The sequence below is a fragment of the Sinohyriopsis cumingii genome, chromosome 12, assembly GCF_028554795.1.
Source record: "Sinohyriopsis cumingii isolate HCF-2022 chromosome 12, ASM2855479v2, whole genome shotgun sequence".
Classification (NCBI taxonomy): Eukaryota; Metazoa; Mollusca; class Bivalvia; order Unionida; family Unionidae; genus Sinohyriopsis; species Sinohyriopsis cumingii.
Window position 1 is genome coordinate 120166252 of NC_142972.1, and position 19245 is coordinate 120185496.

The 19245-nt window shown below is 35.9% G+C and overlaps 1 protein-coding gene across 1 annotated transcript in view; it reads left to right on the plus strand.

Annotated features, from left to right (window-relative positions):
- Positions 1 to 18541, plus strand: part of LOC149787345 (nibrin-like) — an 82746-nt gene extending 64205 nt beyond the window's left edge. The window contains exons 14-17 of the mRNA XM_089977897.1: positions 905 to 1087; positions 5134 to 5247; positions 6518 to 6567; positions 13180 to 18541. Of these exons, the coding sequence (XP_089834023.1) occupies positions 905 to 1087; positions 5134 to 5247; positions 6518 to 6567; positions 13180 to 13216 (384 nt within the window). The 3' untranslated portion in view covers positions 13217 to 18541. The remainder of the gene's footprint in view (positions 1 to 904; positions 1088 to 5133; positions 5248 to 6517; positions 6568 to 13179) is intronic.
- Positions 18542 to 19245: the final 704 nt, after the last annotated feature.

The following is a 19245-nucleotide window of genomic DNA, read 5'->3' on the forward strand; positions in this document are numbered from 1 at the left end:
TGCATTGGTCAGACAGGTTAATCTGTGAAGAATGTAGCCAGATTAGTCGCTTAGTAATGCATTGGTCAGACAGGTTAATCTGTGAAGAATGTAGCCAGATTAGTCACTTAGTAATGCATTGGCAAACAGGTTAATCTGTGAAGAATATAGCCAGATTAGTTGCTTAGTAATGCATTGGTCAGACAGGTTAATCAGTGAAGAATGTAGCCAGATTAGTCACTTAGTAACGCATTGGCAAACAGGTTAATCTGTGAAGAATATAGCCAGATTAGTCACTTAGTAATGCATTGGTCAGACGGGTTAATCTGTGAAGAATGTAACCAGCTTAGTCACTTAGTAATGCATTGGTCAGACAGGTTAATCTGTGAAGAATATAGCCAGATTAGTCACTTAGTAATGCATTGGTCAGGCAGGTTAATCTGTGAAGAATATAGCCAGATTAGTCACTTAGTAATGCATTGGTCAGGCAGGTTAATCTGTGAAGAATATAGACAGACTAGTCATTTATATAGCAGAGTAATTGATTGTAAGTACCAGATGATAAGCCCATATCTTATTAAAAGTCTCCCCCACTTGCTTTTCTTTAATACAAAATTCTTTATTTACCAAGGATATCTGTGTTTGACAATAATCCTACACTGTAGTTTGGGACAAATTTTCTTTCGGAATTGGGAGAAATACAGTATAAGTCGGGTCAATCTATAAACAACAAAGATCCTGATCTGCTGTATCATAATATGTCATTTGATCAGGTTATATGTATGTTTGTTTACTAATTACAACTAGCAAAATGCAGATCCAGATATACTGACACATTATGAGATGGTAAATCTGGGTCTGTGCAGTTCGCATTTGGACTTGATTTATAAGCGAGTATATATAGCACTATAAACATATATTGCAGGATCAAAGGATGGTTAGGGAAGAGGAAGTAGAAGACGACCTTCCTTCTAACTGTGCCCAAGTGGACTTTGTCAGCCTGGTCAAGATACGGCCAGTTCCCATTGTAGTTACTGATGAGGGATGTCCCAAAGACTATGTCAGATGGAGAGGAAAACTGGTGAAAAATTTCAAGAAGTTTAAAAAGGTGAACAAATGAGATTATATACAATCAGTAAAATTGGTTGTTGTAGTTGTGTTTTATTGTTTTTGTTTGTAGCATAGAAATTAAAATACCTTAGTATTTAAGAATGATCAAGTTTTCAGATATTCAAAAATAGAGCACAGGAGTTTTAAAAAATAGCCTCTTTTCATAAATTTCTTTTGGTCATTAGTTGGATAATAATTGCAGAAAATATTTATGTTGTTTATTTATTTAGCACTTTATTCTGAATATTTAACATTTATTGGTATATTCTCACTTTTTCCTCCATTAATTCAGCATAATCAGAATTGTGCGTTATTTCTCCTTACTGCACTGCATTAATACAGCACAAAACACTTGCAGATTTTGCTTTGTTGTGTGCATGTGAATATTTGGCTGTATTATTCCTTTGTGGCTTGTTTTGTATTCCCCATAATTAACAGACCCAAAACTAGTATTTTGGGGGGATAGTGTTTCCCTTTGATTATTTTTTTAAAATTATGAATTGAAAAGACATAGTTATTTCAGTTGATCAGAACCAGTATTCAATGTTACATCTGTAATAATATCGGAATGTTACATCATAAAGAGTGTTATTTTTGGTGAGAAGTGTTCTTCTGAATTAGGTATCTATTGTGAAAGATAAATATATCTCTTTTTCCATTCGTTGTAAAGGGTAATGAAAGAGATTCATGTTAAAATCAGTCGTTGATTAAAAAGAAGAAGTGAGTAATATCTTTCCAAATTTGAAAAGGCAGATATGAAAGAAGAAAAAATTGGGAGAGAATGCATTCCCTAATGTTGTGCAGTATTCGTTACTTAGAACATCATTATTTATACAAATATAGTAAATACTAAAGACCAATTTATGATCTGATAACATAGCAAATTTAACCCTGGTAGTGCTGCGTTGTTTTGGGATGACCTTGAAGCCAGTGCTGATTTGTTTTTAACTGCCCTCTCTGTGTATGCTGAATTGTTTTAGAACAATAGACTTTTTGGGCCAAATCTTTATAACTACTACAAAACTAGTATTTATAACCAGATTGCTGTGAAATTGTACACAGTGATGCATATATGCATGCAGATTGCAAACACTAAAAATGTTGGTGAGATTGGTATGTATTCATGGTTACCATAGCAACCAAATACAGAAAATGGGTGGAAACGTAATTTTTGACCACAAAAAAAATCGAATATATTGTATACTTTTCCATCAGATATAGTTTTTCTGAATGTGTACATGGACAGTTAATTTGTTTCTACATATTACATATCCTAAGTTCATTATTTTTAGGTCTCTGCTAGATAATTAAAACTTTACTTTCAAACATGTCTCTACATTTGAATATGGTACAAAATTTAGATGGTACAATATTTATGTAGTTATTATTCACAAATTTTCTCCACATAAAACATAATTCCATTCGCTTATGTAGTTCATTGATAAGGAACAAATACTAATCTTACTGAAAATGATAAATAATTATAAATTTACTTTGGTTGCCATAGCATCCGAAAAGTAATGTTAGTGTTTGAAAGGTTTAAAAGACTGTTTAAAATAATATTGTTGGCAGAATCTTTTATCCAACTAAATACAGCATTAATAATAATTCTCATAATGTAGAACAATTATATTTGTCATGTTTTAGGGTGAAGAGAATACTGTTTATGCAATGAAGTCATACTAACAGAGAACTAGTTATCTCATTTGAAAATTGTTTAAAGGCAGATTTCTTACAGATTTTTATGTAAACATCTCTATAAGCAGTTACTGTTGGTTGCAAGATTAAATTTGATGAATACAATTATCTCTATACATGTGACAAATGTAGTAACTGACACAAAATCCATCTGCAGGTTTGTTATCGACTGCAGCAGACTATTATTTCATCACATCATGTAAACGAAACAAATATACATTTTTCTTTCAAATAAAAAAAATACTATTAAAATGTGTTCACTTCCACAACTGTCAGTGGCCTACCAAATAGATGTATTTAATTCTTTTACATTCTAGTGTCTACATCTGAATGATTTGAATGCACTATCATCAGATAGAGCAATATTATCACATCCATTAGTTTGGGTCTTCTTGCGACACAAGAGTAGTGTACCAATTTTTGGTTATATATGGTAGTGAAACAGCCAAAAAATGCCAGTGTGCTACCAAGTTAGCTCTTTGATCTTTACCACCAAGTGAGGCAGAAATAAACAACTGTAGGAGCACACTGTGATGGAGTTAAAAACACGTGGGAGCTATTGTGTCCGGTACACATTTATGATAGTGATATTGGTTATCAGGTTTTCTTTAGAGTGGAGCTGTACATTTGAGAGGCCTGAAAGTCATTATTACCGAAAATTAACATAAATATTTTGCATTGATTATGAATTATGGAGCAGGAGTTGTGAGGTTTTCAATAATAATTAATAATTGCAGCTTGCCAAAAATATTTGAAATTAAATTTCTCAGCAACAATCGTAACATATCTTAATTTCTACATTGTCAAACATTTGAGGGGAAGAAAAAAAAGAGATCAAACTTTTTATGTTCATTGGCTTACCTTGGAAACTAGCTCTGTTAAAACGAAACAAAATGAACTGACGAGAGAGAAAAAAGATTTTTACCGGGTCGAAAGTTCAGATGTTGGATGAAGGCCTTGATTATTAGATTCCAAAGTCACATACATTTCACGTTGCTGTCGTAAGAGTGGGTTAAATTAAGAAGTGAATGTCTCTCTCTCTCTCTCTCTCTCTCTCTCTCTCTCTTTTCCATTTTTTTTTTCCAGCTTGATTGCTGAGAGAGAGAGAGAGAGAGAAGCAGAGCAAAATGAACTTTATAATGCGATAGAAATATTTTGATTTTTATTTTTTTTAAATGATGGGCAAGAAAGGAATATGTTGGAGTCGACACTCTACACACCCCACTGCACCCCTGTAAAATGAATGGTTGGTCCCTTTCAAGCTAAGAAAAGGCTCTGTACATGACAGACTTGTTGATAAACTTAGCTACTATATAGTTTAAGCTCGATTTAGTTGTTACTGAATGGGATGGCCATGTTAAAGCACTTATATATCAACATACGATAGTGTCAGAACACTTTCATATCAACACGTATATTCCTGCAGAAAATTCTCAAATTTGGAAAACTCGGCGTATTGCTATTTATTCCTCCACACAAAGCCCTAACAAACTTTATTCTAATTTGTACTATCCCATACATATATACAGTAATCAGCGCCAACTGGGAATGGGACAGCTGCGAGACTGCAACTACTTAACAGCCACAATATTGTTTACATCAACATCCACTGTTGACAACAGACTTTCCTGGGCAAATAAGTCGGTTTGAATGTTTGTTTCACTGATATTCTGTTACAGTGATGCAGAGCCATGATCTTTGAGACAATTACATATGCTATCTCCCTGTTATTATTAGCACACAATTAATGATTGGCCTAGATTGGACAGCCGTAGATGTCACTGTCCTGTGCCAGAAAGATATGGTATCCGCACACAGAGCTAGGTGACGTTTGACCATAAATATATGGCTTCCGCATACACAGCCAGGTGACGTCATCCATAAATATATGGCTTCCGCACTAAGATATAATGTGCATTAGACTTTAACGTGTTTCTTGTCGGCATGCAGGGGCAAAGTTTTCCCAGAACTTTGGGAGATTGAGATTTATAAAGTCACTGTTTTTGCTCTTTGAGAAATTATGCTGTAATGCAGTTTTGTTTCGTACCTAGACTGGGCCATCTTTTTGTGATGCTTTAGTCATGGTGATTTTAAAACTTGCTAGGGCACATTTAACACTGCAACATAATGTGCCAGCATATCGGGGTCTTCATTGTTTGTTTTAATTTAGATTTTATGAGACCAGCATATCTGCTGCCATATCTTGGGTTTATTTAATTTTTTAGGCATCACTGTTTGATAGTAGATCGCAGTCTGTGTTGTTAGCAGTTGGGTGTACTTTCTACTTTTGGGGCAACCCTCTAAAAATGGGCGGTGAACCATAATAATATGTTACTCTGTTTCCAGAATAGCCTCGGATTAACTAACAGTATGCCCAGAATCATAGGAGGGCGAGATCTAGAAGTTCATGTTAGTGAGAACAAAAAGGAATTAGATGACTGGTTTAAAGAAGCCTTGGAAGTAAGTAGGTCTTGAAATTATATGAAATTGAGTGCACTGAACATTGTTTCCTCAAGCATGCCACCAATCAACCAAGTGGAAAACCAACAAATAAAAACTCACACAATTACTTGTTCTCCACAGTTGCCATAACATCTTAGAGCAAACATATTAGATAGAGTTCTTGCATGAACACCTTTCACATTCATCAAAAGATGCCAGTTCCTCATCTTGTCTAGCTGAGTTACTCAGAGTGGAAAGACATTAGACAACATTAAAGATATGACCAGCTTCTATCAGATAGTTGGAGATTGTCCTGACATGGAAGTCTTTTGACTTCAGGCACCTGCCCTATTATTACCTTTGCCTGATAAACCAGCTTATGCCAGGTAAATGATATCAAGCCTGATTGGGCCTCTTGTTAACTTTATGAACTTAAAACCATTTGAAAGAAAGAATGAAAGTTCATATATAGATACATGTATATGATTGCTGGATGGTATGTTACATAAGGTCATGAGTAAGTATTTTAAGGTTTCCTTCATACTTTCCTTTACATACCATAACTTTTGAACTTTTAAAAAATGTATCAAACTTGTGATGCTTGTATATCATCATCACTACAAGATATGTTGTGTACCGTATTTGGGGTGGTCCTGTGTTAGAGGCTAGGTCATGAGTCGGTATTTTAAATTTCCTTCACATTTTGCTTTTGTTTCTTGAACTTGAGAGCTCTTGAGATTAATGAATGAAACTTTATAGAATTATGTATTATCATTAGAAAGTGTTTTTTGTACTGCATATGAGGGTGCTTTCTTCAAGGCCAAGGTCGCATATTTTAAGGTCTCAGATGCATTTTCACTTCTGCTGTATAACTTACAAGCTGTTTGAAATAAATGGATGAAACACTGTAAACTTATCTAATGTCACTGCAAGATGTGTTGCATACCACATTTTGGGTTCTATCTTGAAGGTTAAGGTCATGTGTCGGTATTTTAAATCTTGTAATTTCTGCTTTAAAACTTTAAAGCTGTTTGAAGTACGAGGATGAACAATGGTACACTAATGTTTTTTAAATCAATGACATTTTTATCACAATCACGTTCATATTGTCAAGGTCATTGATCCATTTTCACAGACATGTGTGCTATTACTCTAATGGCCTGTAAGTTACAGCCATAAAACTTTGTTACATTCTTTTTTAGTAATTATACAGCTGCGTAAATTTGTGGTGACCTCACCACTGTATGTGAGGAGAATTTTTTTTAAATTCACTTGTTTTCACTTGCAGGCAGAAAGCCAGCAGACAGCTGAGGAGAGAAAAGCACAAGAACTGTTTGAGTAAGTTTAAAGCTAGATGCATCATGACCAATTTCTTTCATTGTTAATTGATCAAGCATGGAACATTTTACATAGTCAAATCTAGGAAAGGATGGATCCTATTTGAAAGGACACATCCTCTAAAAGCAATTACCTTGTCCACAACAACCACATTCTTTATGTCTTTACAAGTGCAGCTTAAGAAGTAACATACTCCCAACGTAGAAAATGCATTTATTCTCAAGCCTTCAATAGCCTTTAGCAAGCGTTCGATGAGGAATGAAAAATAGGTTACCAAAAGAACAGAAAAGAGGAGCAATCATAATTTTCTGGTCCGTGATGAGATGTAAAAGGTTTGAAGTGTCACAATATCAACTCAGCCAGCTCTAGTTCTCTCCTTTTTTTGCCCCCCTATCTCCACACACTCAGGTAAGAGATCCCTTGGGGAGTGTTTGAAAAAGGTGAGACTCCATCAACTGGTCATTTTCAAGGGACATCAGTGTGAAGCAGCACCTGCATGTCTTCATGTTTCAGACCAACATTTGGACCTGTGTAAGTATCTGTAATCAAGGGCTGGATTTGAGCTGAGGTGACCTGCATGATTACACAATTTATTCTGAGACCAGACATGCAAGAAGTCAGAAGAATATGGGGATAATGGTGTTATATTTGAGGATTGGTGGATGTTAATGGTGGTTTTACTGTCACAAATTGAGTTTTACCAGTGATGCATCAATAAAGTAGATAGTATATTTACAACATTAAAACCACGATTAGCATACTCAAATCGTTATTTGAAACCACCATTAACATTCTCAAATCCTCATAGACAACTGCCATATGCATACTCAGATCCTCTTTAAAAACCACATTAGCATACTCAGATCCTCATTAATAACCACCATTAGTATACTCAAATCCTCTTTAAAAGCCACCATTAACGTACTCAAATCCTCATTGAAAACCACCATTGGCATACTCAGAGCCTCATTAAAAACCACATTAGCATACTCAGATCCTTTTTAAAAACCACATTAGCATACTCAGATCCTCTTTAAAACCACATCAACATCCTCAGATCCTCATTAAAAACCACCATTAGTATCCTCAAATCCTCTTTAAAAGCCACCATTAGCATACTCAAATCCTCTTTAAAAACCACCATTAGCCAACTCAGATCCTAATTGAAAACCACCATTAACATACTCAAATCCTCTTTAAAACCACCTTTAGTATAATGAAATCGTTTTTAAAAACCACCATTAGCATATTCAGATTCTCATTAAAAACCACCATTAGCATACTCAGATTCTCATTAAACACCACCATTAGCATAATCAGATCCTCTTTAAAACCACGTCAGCATCCTCAAATCCTCTTTAAAAACCACCATTAGCATACTCAGATCATCATTAATAACCACCATTAGCATGCTCAGATTCTTATTAAAAACCACCATTAGCATACTCAAATCTTCTTTAAAAACCACCATTAGCATACTCAAATCCTTTTCAAAAACCACATCTGCATACTCAGATCCTCATTGAAAACCACCATTAGCATACTCAAATCCTCTTTAAAAACCACCATTAGCATACTCAAATCCTCTTTAAAGCCACCATTAGCATACTCAAATCCTCTTTAAAAACCACATCTGCATACTCAGATTCTCATTGAAAACCGCATTAGCATACTCAAATCCTCTTTAAAAACCACCATTAGCATACTCAAATCTTTAAAAACCACCATTAGTGTACTCAAATCCTCTTCAAAAACCACATTAGCATACTCAAATCCTCTTTAAAAACCACCATTAGCACACTCAGATCCTCTTTAAAAACCACCATTAACCTACTCAAATCCTCACAAACCATTAACATACTCAAATCCCCATTATAAACCACCATTAGCATACTTGAATCCTCATTAACTACCATTAGTATACTCAAATCCTCATACACAAGACATGTTTTTATTTTTTTCTAACATGTTTTTAAAAAAATTTGAAAATTAAGAAATGTGTTTTTTTCTTCTGGCACTTATTAGAAAAGACAATCATGAACTAACAATGATAGCATTTTTGTACATTATATCCTAGATTTTACTAATGTATATTCAGACATTAAATCAATCAGAAATTCATGTTACATTGTATGTAGGATTTTTTCCAGGTGCACTTGATTAAAATGTATTACCCTCTTGGGGTTTTATAAACTGTGAACTGCTCATCACCTGATCTCAGGTACATGGAAAATATTGAACCTTCCATGGGAGGGAAAGAGGCGTGCAAGTGCACTCCACAATAGGGTTCAGTTATACCCCCCATAGGGGGTACTACTATGCTTATTCTTTGGAAGGTGTTTCCCCTTCTTCCTACATTAGGGGGAGGGATGCACTTGATCCCAGCAAGCTTATAGCCCTTAACTACAGATGGTGCTGCCTTCTTTGAAGACACTGTCTTTGTCAAAAAAGATGATACTCCTCCCTCTTATATTCTGGGGAGTGCAGTCGATTTGCTGAGCTGGGATGTATCTATTACCTCCTTATTGGTAGTAACATTAATTTCTTCTAGGAAGATGTCATCCCTCTCTCCTTGAGTTTACTGAAGGTAGAAACTTCATCCACTTCTGCTGTTAGGGATTTTAGCAAAAACACCAAGGCATGCATTTATCAACAGACATGGTGTTGTCAGCAGAGTTCTGCCATTGCCATAGGAATGTCACTTTGGAGTCTTCGAAGTGTTGTTAGAGCATAGCAAAAAAATCTTCTTAGGACTGCACCCCTAGAATCTGAGACTTTATTCAGTGGTCTCATTCCTACTGTTGCATCACAGGATTTTAAGGACCAATCACAAAGGTCCCTTGTGATGGTTACTGACTTGTTGAAACCTGCCAATAAATGAACACAGCCCAGCTGAGCCAGGGGTGAGCAAGATTTTCAAAAGAAGACTCTGCAAACACAACAGCAAAGTAGCCAGCCCTCTTATAAGTCCACTCTCAATCAAGATTGAGAAACTGGAGGGGCAGGAGTAAGGCATGGAGATCTGGTTGGGGGAGGGGTGAGAAGAGGGCACCTACATACATCAGATCTCTCCTGCAGTGTATCCCTTTTCCTTTAATACAAGTTGCTGTTCAATTGGCCCTAATTTCAGAGCTTTGGTTGAATGTCTTGAAAGATTAATGGGTTCTTTCCATAGTGGAGGAGGGTTTACATCAGCATTTCACAGAACTCTCTCCTCTCACAAGGACACCCATCATCTTCCATCAGTTAGATGTGATAAAGAAACTGTGCACACCCTTCTGCCGATGGGTGCAGTAGAGGGTTCTAAACATCTGTTCATCAGCATTCTACTCCAGGATATTCTGATAAACTGAGGTTGGTTATATATATTTCCCTCTAAACAAATATCTGCAAGAGGAAACCTTTAAGATGGAAACTGCTGGCTCAGTTCAGAATGCTCTCAGACCTGCAGATGAGCCAGATTTCATCAATCTTCAGGATGCATATTTCAACATCATGATCTTTCTTCCGCACCTGATGATTAGACAGAAAGTATTTTAATTCTGAGCCATGGCATTAGGTCTAGCCTAAGCACCCTGGATTATCAACAGAGTTATGGCAGTAATCCCTGTGAATTTGAGGTACAGGTATCTGCCGACTTAACCAATTTCAACTTGTGCAAAATTTGTGTTAAAATGATTTCATATGAATCTTTTTTTTGGTGAAGACAAAAAAAAATATTTGTCTTAATCAACATAATTAGGATCTGTAAACAGTGAAAATGAATGGTGTTAAAGTAATTTGATTCATGCATTTTTCAATGAAAATTGTAGATAGTTAAACCAGACATTTTGAGTTATACAACCACTAGTGGAAATGCATGGACATGGTTCAGTGACCACCTCAACCCAATGATTGCCCAACCCAGTGTGTTACCTCAATGGAAGGAATTACTGTCATGGCACAGAGGTACTCTTTTTCACACTGATCCTCCGATTTTACACTTTCACATTTGGCTCAACACAAGTGATCTATCTGCCAGGCAAAGTTTTTAAGCAAAGTTGACCAGGCCTGGTGATGATCTGCATTTAGGTTTACAATACAAAGGGATTGGGGCACTAGGAAATGTGTTATTCCTAGCCACCCATCCGTTACTGCAGTTGCATATTTTCTACCCATCCTTTTCAAAAGAAATCTTGATTGTTATCTACAATGAAAGGTCCTGAAACTGCCCTTTCAAACACACTTAATTTCTCCAAAGGTCAGGTTTTTTTGTACAGATTCTCATTTGACAAATGTTATATAGAGTTATTTGAACTACAGAGACCAGTGTCTCGCTCACTGATGCCAAGATGGAACTTTTCATGTGTCTTATAGACTTGGATGAAAATCCTTCATGGAACCATCTTATAACTGTTGCATCAGGATGAAAAAGAAGCAAGCCACCTACTTTATCAACTGAGGAGGGATGTTTGCACATTAACAGGAATTAAGATTCTGTTTCCTTGTTATGTCAGCCAGGTTTTCTTCTCAGTACTTTCATTCTTAAAAGAGACCACAAGTCTTTCTCACAACTGTGCTGGGGATGATCAGAATAGACCTCTGCCCAATTAGAGCACTTCTGTTTAATAGTGAAATTTAGGAAAAGGTTTATTTTTCCCTTGAGGAGCATAGCTGATATTTCAGCATCCACTGTCCCTACATGGATTTCCCTCACCGTCACAAGAGGCTATGGGTATCTCACTGAAAGAGACCTTTTTGTTCGTGAGGATAAAAGCCTTTGTAGTAAGGCCTATCTCAGCTTCTGGGGCCTATCTCAATTACTCTAATTTGAATGATATTATGATGGCTGTATTTTGGAAATTACAGACAACGTTCTGTTTTTATCTTTAGTCCTTAGCAAGCCAGAGTCGAGGTATTTTTTCACTTGGTCCTGTAGACATGGCACAAACTGATTGGGTGGGTGAGCTACAGTCCATCAGTCACCCTCCTTGGCAGGTAATAAATGACGGATGTTAATTTGTAGTTTTATGGGGATTAAAACTTTACTTTCATTACGTTATACTTTCCTGTCAGTATTGTATGCCCTCCTCCCACCCAAAATAGAATGAGGACATACTATTGTACATGGGCCAATGATGTAGATGAAACTAGGTTGATGCACATGTTCAGGTAGTTTCTAGAACAGGAGGATGGTGCATCTAGCATGGATAATGTTTTTGCATTATGGAAAGATTAAGTTCAACAATCATGAGTAAGTATTACATAATTAAAATTAGTTTTGCTCACCTCCCCCACTGTATATTGTATTCATTGTACCTAAAATGTGATTATAGGAATGATTTCATGTGACAAACTTTTTGGGGAAAAAATAGATGGAATTTTTGTCAGAAACAACCATACAGGCCGATCAGCCATCGATGTGGTTCATGACCAGTTTTGGAGTCGTCTTACTTCATACCAGGGGGTGGGGGGTGGCCCGAGTGGTCTAAAGCACTCACCATTCCAATCACTGCCATCTCACCTCTTTCTGCATGGATTCGAGTCTCAGGCTCAGCAAACATGGGTACATGAGAAAGCTTGCCAGTAGCTTCTCTTGGGTTGGTGTTTCTTCCTGGGGCTTTGCAGGGTTCTTCCTCCACTAGTTATACTGGCCGCCATATATAGCCTATCTTGTGCTGAAAAATGGCGTTAAACCCTACTACAACTACAACTTCATACTGGGACCACTTTAGTGGCCTAGCAGTTAAAGCATCCACCTCAGATGCAGGAGGTTGTGAGTTCAGACCCCAGCCAAGTCATACCAAAGACTGAAAAAAAGGGTACTAGCAGCTGCCTCGCTTGGCACTCAGCATTAAGAGGTTAGTGTTAGAACTGGTAGGCCTGGTGTCAGAATAATGTGATTGGTGGAACATGATGCCCCAGTGCTAGACATTACTATAAACTGCTACACTGCAGACATCACAGCATTATGACTGATTTTTGTTTTTAAAAGCTACATTAAAAATCCAAATCACATGCTACATGCCAATTTTTTTAGGCTTCTGCCATTTTTACAGTTGATATGAAACTTCTTACTGATTTGTTGTTTTCATTGTTTGTGTTTGCTTATTAAGCTCTTATGTTCTCATCTGACATCCAAATAGTTTATCAAGCCCCTTGCATCATTGCAGACTAAATTTGCAAGGTATGGAGTGACCTTTGAAACCTCTTAGCAAATCACTGATAAGCAAGTATTCATGGGATCTATAAATGAATTTCTTACTGTTGTGTTTGAATAGATTTAATCTTGTAATGATGTCAACTGTAGGAGAAAGCCAGCAGTGACTTTTTTTTGTTAGACAAATTCCCCATCATTTTTGTCCAGTCTTGGAGTTTATTACATGGATGTATTTGTTATGTTCATTATTTTTTACTGTGCAGATATTATGTGCAGCTCATTTTTTTTAATATACAAGAGTCTATGAAAAAAGCACAAGTCATTGCTCTATTTGATTTATTGTTAGTTTTATTGTTATAATGAATAATAATGTAAATTAATGGAGTTATGTTTTGAAAACTTGATCTGCTTCTTGGTCTTTCATTTTAAGGATCTGACTCAAATTGATGTCTTATTTATTTTTTCATTACCAGATGGGAACCTGATCAGGGTAGAAAACGAAGTAGATAACCTAGACTGTGAGCATGAAACCACCTGGGAAACAATCATTTATTCCTCCAAGAAGTAAATATTCCTACCGTTGACCATTTTCCCAAGAGCCAGTAAACAGGCCTACATATGACCATTGTCCCATGGGCCTGTGACCAGGCCTTTCATATGACCATTGTCCCATAGGCCAGTGACCAGGCCTTTCATATTTGCTGAAGGACATGTTAATCATTTGCACAACGGGTGTAATATTTTGTTACAAGATTTTGAAGACATATTAATTACAGGTGATGCTCACTTAAGGTATTGTTTCAGGTGATGCCAGTTCAATTTATGCACTTTCATTTTAACACCATTTATAATGAAAGAAATAACATTTCAATTTGCACCACTATGCTCCTTATTACACCATTGCTGGTGCCATATGCTGTGACTCATGTGCAGCTCACGTAAATGCTATATGTATTAATTTGTTTGAAAATTATGCATAAATAATCATTACTTTAATACTTAGATGTATAATTTGCCTAAGAACTTCTTTAATTTACAAGCATCCCATGGGAAAATTACTTTTGATTTATGCTAATTTTTTATTTACATCATATCCTCGGGAACTTAACTATTGTGTAAATCGAGCATCACCTGTATATACAGTTCATACCCCATATGCTTATCCAGATTTTTGCAGTCATCAAAGTTTTGTATGTCACAATTTTAAGCTTTGTTTATTGCACAGAAATTTCCATTAAATAGTAAGTGAACTGTCATTGGCACTAAAGGTTATTGTTGACCGAGATGCAAGGATGGACAAATCCATTTGACATATTCATGGGACAAGTTAGATTCAGCTCTGTCAAGTTAAAGTTCGCAAGTACTTGCCTGTAGGGAATGGAAAACAAATTGAGAGGGACCAAAATTAACCATGTCCAGTTGACTTTTAAGTTCTGTCCATTTTATACTCAGTATCTTTATTTAGTATTTACCACATGCTTCTGTCACAAAAATTACCACTGTCACATTGATTTATCAGACCTATGCTTTATGATACACTCTCAGTCTATCACTTTAGTCAATGTCAGTGTCAAAGTCAGCCTCATTTTCTCATGAAAATGTGATGATGACAGTACTTATTGTTTGAAGTTTTGACAAAAGAGGAATTTATATTTAGATATTAAGTTATTGGTTTGAATCATCATATTTGCAATTATACTTTATTTACTGACTTTTGAGTTTGAACCTAACCACAGATGGTGAGCAGGCTTCTTTCTAATCATTAGCATACATGCCAACCCTAAGAAAGGTGTAAGCCTAATTTTTGCTAATATAAGTTGCAGAAAAAGCATGATCTGAGCATAAAAATGCGTAATCTATATATATTACGTGCCATAATTGCAGTACACTGTGTAAAAAATATACATTTAATTTTGCTACTAACCTGGATCTGCATCATGTCAAAATGGGCAATTTATCTTTTTTTGATCTGACATGTTTTGAAGTTTAAAAAGACACTGCTGCTCTAAGATTTTTCATCCACAAGTCAAACTGTTAAAGCTCATTTTGCTCAACATCTTGAAACATTTTCTCTAAAAGTTCAGACAGGTCCACTATCTAACTTGATTGTCAGTATAATGGACATGTGAAGTAAAGTTTCAAAATAAAGAAACCCATCTGGTTTCTTGGAAATGAGTCATATACAGTCACTGTAAATATATATCGGAAAAACAAAACTTGATGTACAGTAAAGTGTAATACATAATTAGGTGAAAAAGGCTTAATGGTTGGCATGTTTGACATTAGGCTAGCCATTGAAAGGCTTAATGGTTGGCATGTGGACATTAGGCTGGCCGTTGAAAGGCTTAATGGTTGGCATGTGGACATTAGGCTGGCCATTGAAAGGCTTAATGGTTGGCATGTGGACATTAGGCTGGCCATTGAAAGGCTTAATGGTTGGCATGTGGACATTAGGCTGGCCATTGAAACTGTGTAGCTGATTTTCTGGTCCAATAAAACGTGCTGAGCTTATCAGCTCTCAGAGGTTGACTTGTCAAAAATTGTTTTGATGCATGTCACCAATTTCAAGGTGACTAGGTGTTAATTATTACTGACATAACTTAAAAGATTTCTGTTGCAGGTGTGTCTGGATATAAAATGTATTTGTTGTTAATGATTATCCACATTGCAATGAATGTACTGAAACATATGCTACCCACAAGCAGTGTTTATCATCTTTTGTTAAGATAGCAATTACAGTCAACTGATGCATACTGTTGATAAGATAGTAATTACAGGAAACTGTTCAGCAAGTAATTACACTAATTAAACAAAATGCATTTTCAGAATACAAGTATAAATAAATAAATCATTACAAAATCACAAGATAATGTGACTGGGTGGGACATCATACTACATGTCTGCAGCATGATGCCCCAGTCCTAGACATAACTATAAACTGCCACACTGCAGACATCGTAGAGATATGACTGAAAAATTGTTAAAGCTACGTTAAAAATCCTTTTCACACAGACACACACACAAAATCACTCATTTTCAGAATATGAGTATAAATAAATCAATCATTACAAAATCACTCTCATTTCCAAGTGAAGTTTTTGTTATTGTTGATGCATATAATGTGGAACCTTGTTAACCCAGACACCGTCGTTCACAGTGAATATGTCTAAATTATTGAGTTTTTCAGATAATTGAATCATGCACGTTTTTATCTTAAGCAGTCATCATACCATGTACAGTATATGTACTTTATAGTGTACATGTATTTTCTAACTGTACAGTGTACATGTATTTGCTAGCTGTACATGTACTGTATATTCAATAATTTTTTAAAATTAATACATCTTGTGTTTATTTCACTTATTATAATATGCACCAACGTGTTTGAGGACCACATGTTGATGGTTAGATCGGCTGATTTGGCAGGTGCTGAAAACCATTTGACTCTGTTTTTTATGATGTCTGCAATCGTCAACTTGCCAGTCAGTGTCTAAAGATGGGTCAGATATAATATGCAGGCAGTATCTTGAATGGTAGCTTTTGGGTTATCTTTGTGCTACCAAATCTTTTTTATGTTGGTTGATATCTCTTCTCATCTATGCTTGCTTGATTGTGTTGCCATAATAATGTAGAAAGTATAACTAATACAAACTGATCTCTCACGGTGAAATGCATTAATATAAACTATTAAAATGCAGTTATTGTTATTGGTATTTTTTTACAACCGTTACAACTGCTAATAAACCAATAATTGACATCACAGTTTATTCTGAAGTGAAGCCCTAATCTGTCCAAAGTTTAAATCAGTCAACTTTATTTGTACAGCTGTCATAGAACTGTGATTGTTACATATAGTTGGTAAACAACAAAGAGACTTAATGAAGCACATAATATATTAATCGTATGTTGAAAGTTTAGAGTTTTATCACGATTTGTACGAGTAGCAAAAACACATTGTTATACAATTGCTGGTTACAGTATGCTCATGCAACTTGAAGTTTTTCCAAACACATTATCATGTGATCAGTTTATAACTTTAATATAGTACTAGAATTTGACCAATCAGAGATTGATAATTTGACACACCTTCAAATTTGCATAGTGAATCTGTGTTATCTGACTGACTACTTTCATCAGCGATTTTTTGAAGTTTCTTATTTTTGGACAGGTTATTTCCAGATTATCGAAGCAGGTTTTATAATAATTTGACACTTTAGTCCCTGATTTTGATTTCCTGATCCAGAACATGAATTTTTGGATTTACGGAGCAAATTAATGTTTAGGAATTCTGTTCACATTGAACTAATCCAGATAGTGAGGTTTCTGGATAAACAGTCCAGATTGATGATTTTTCTGTATTTGGGATCTGACCAGTTCTCAGTTTTGTACAATTTAATTTTGTAAATTAATTATGTGGCACAATGAAAATATTATGTAATTCCTTTACACCTTTCAAATTTCAAATTATTTTTTCCTCCATCACACACTCTTGCAGTACTCTATACAACATGCTACAGTGACAACATTTAAAATAAAGATGAAACCCCATTAACCCAGTTCTCAGAATCTTAAAATTGCCCTGTTAGTCTACATTTGTTTCAATCTTTTTTTCTTTCTTCACATAGTGTAATTTCCATATATACATGCTTATAAGATGATACCGGCTGCAAATTGGAGAGATCCAGATTTGACATTGCATAATGTGCTGGCAGTCTGGGTCTGTGCAATTTGTTATGTGTAATCAGTACAACAGAGAACATGTACCCAGATCTCCAGGTGCATTATGCTCTGCCAGATCCAGATCTTTGTTGTTTGCAGTTCGACTTGACATATAACCCTGTACAGTGTATACAGTAGCACACCTGTCTTGACTTGACATATAACCCTGTACAGTGTATAATTAGCACACCTGTCTTGACTTGACATATAACCCTGTACAGTGTATAAAGTAGCTCACCTGTCTTGACATATAACCCTATACAGTGTATACAGTAGCTCACCTGTCTTGACATATATCCCTATACAGTGTATACATTAGCACACCTGTCTTGACATATAACCCTGTACAGTTTTGCAGTAGCACACCTGCTTTGACTTGACATATAACCTTGTACAGTGTATATGGTAGCTCACTTGTCTTGACTTGACATATAACCCTGTACAGTGTATACAGTAGCTCACCTGTCTTGACTTGACATATAACCCTGTACAGTGTATACAGTAGCACACCTGTCTTGACTTGACATATAACCCTGTACAGTGTATACAGTAGCACACCTGTCTTGACTTAACATATAACCCTGTACAGTGTATACAGTAGCTCACCTGTCTTGACATATAACCCTGTACAGTGTATACAGTAGCACACCTGTCTTGACTTGACATATAACCCTGTACATTGTATACAGTAGCTCACCTGTCTTGACATATAACCCTGTACAGTGTATACAGTAGCTCATCTGTCTTGACATATAACCCTGTACAGTGTATACAGTAGCTCACCTGTCTTGACTTGACGTATAACCCTGTACAGTTTTACAGTAGCACACCTGTTTTGACTTGACATATAACCTTGTACAGTGTATACAGTAGCACACCTGTCTTGACATATAACCCTATACAGTGTATACAGTAGCTCACCTGTCTTGACTTGACATATAACCCTGTACAGTATATACAGTAGTTCACCTGCCCATTATGTGCTATGCCATCTGCAATTGCTGTTGCCATTCTGGATGCCATATTTCTAATCCAATTTCAGTCAAACTTGGAATATGGTTTAAAAACGTTTAATTTCTGACAAGTTCAATAATAAATGAGATTCATGCATATTAATGAGGTGATCTTGTATCTGATTGTTTAACCTCCTTAGCTGTATTGGTCATAGACCAGAAGAGCTTTGGGTTGGTCCATTGTCCATTGATGGCTGTCCATTCATCAGCACAAGTTTGTTATCATAACTTCTGTATGACGTCTAGTTGGTCCTAAATGAAAATGGTGCCAATCCAACATCCAATATGTTTGTAATTTTGGCCAGCTTGAAAATCTTTTTATTGATGCTCTTAAATGGATTGTCAACATGGCATTTTCACTTAGAGGCTTCTTATATTGTCTGGTTGGTCCTAAGTGCAGATGGTACCAATCTGAGGTCCCATTTTTTTCAAACTTGGAATATATGCTCGTATCTTGAAGATCTTCGAAAGTTTGATAATGAGTAAAGTGCATGCATATTAAGTAGTAATCGTGAATTTAATTGGCTAAGCTTGTTACCGCTCCTGGAAGTCTTATTTCTGATCTGAATTTGATCATACTTGGAATATGTGCTTCTATCATCAAGACCTTGGGGAAATTTTATAATAAATGAGATCTATGCATTGAGGTTATCTTGCATCTGATCGCCTTGGTTTATTACCACTCAGGAAAGCATGGCGAGTCAATTTTGGCTCACATAAAGATATATAATGCTTTTTATTATGAGCAAGATCCAACAATATTAAAAAGGTGATCTTGAATATGATTGGCTGAGCTTCTTAACATTT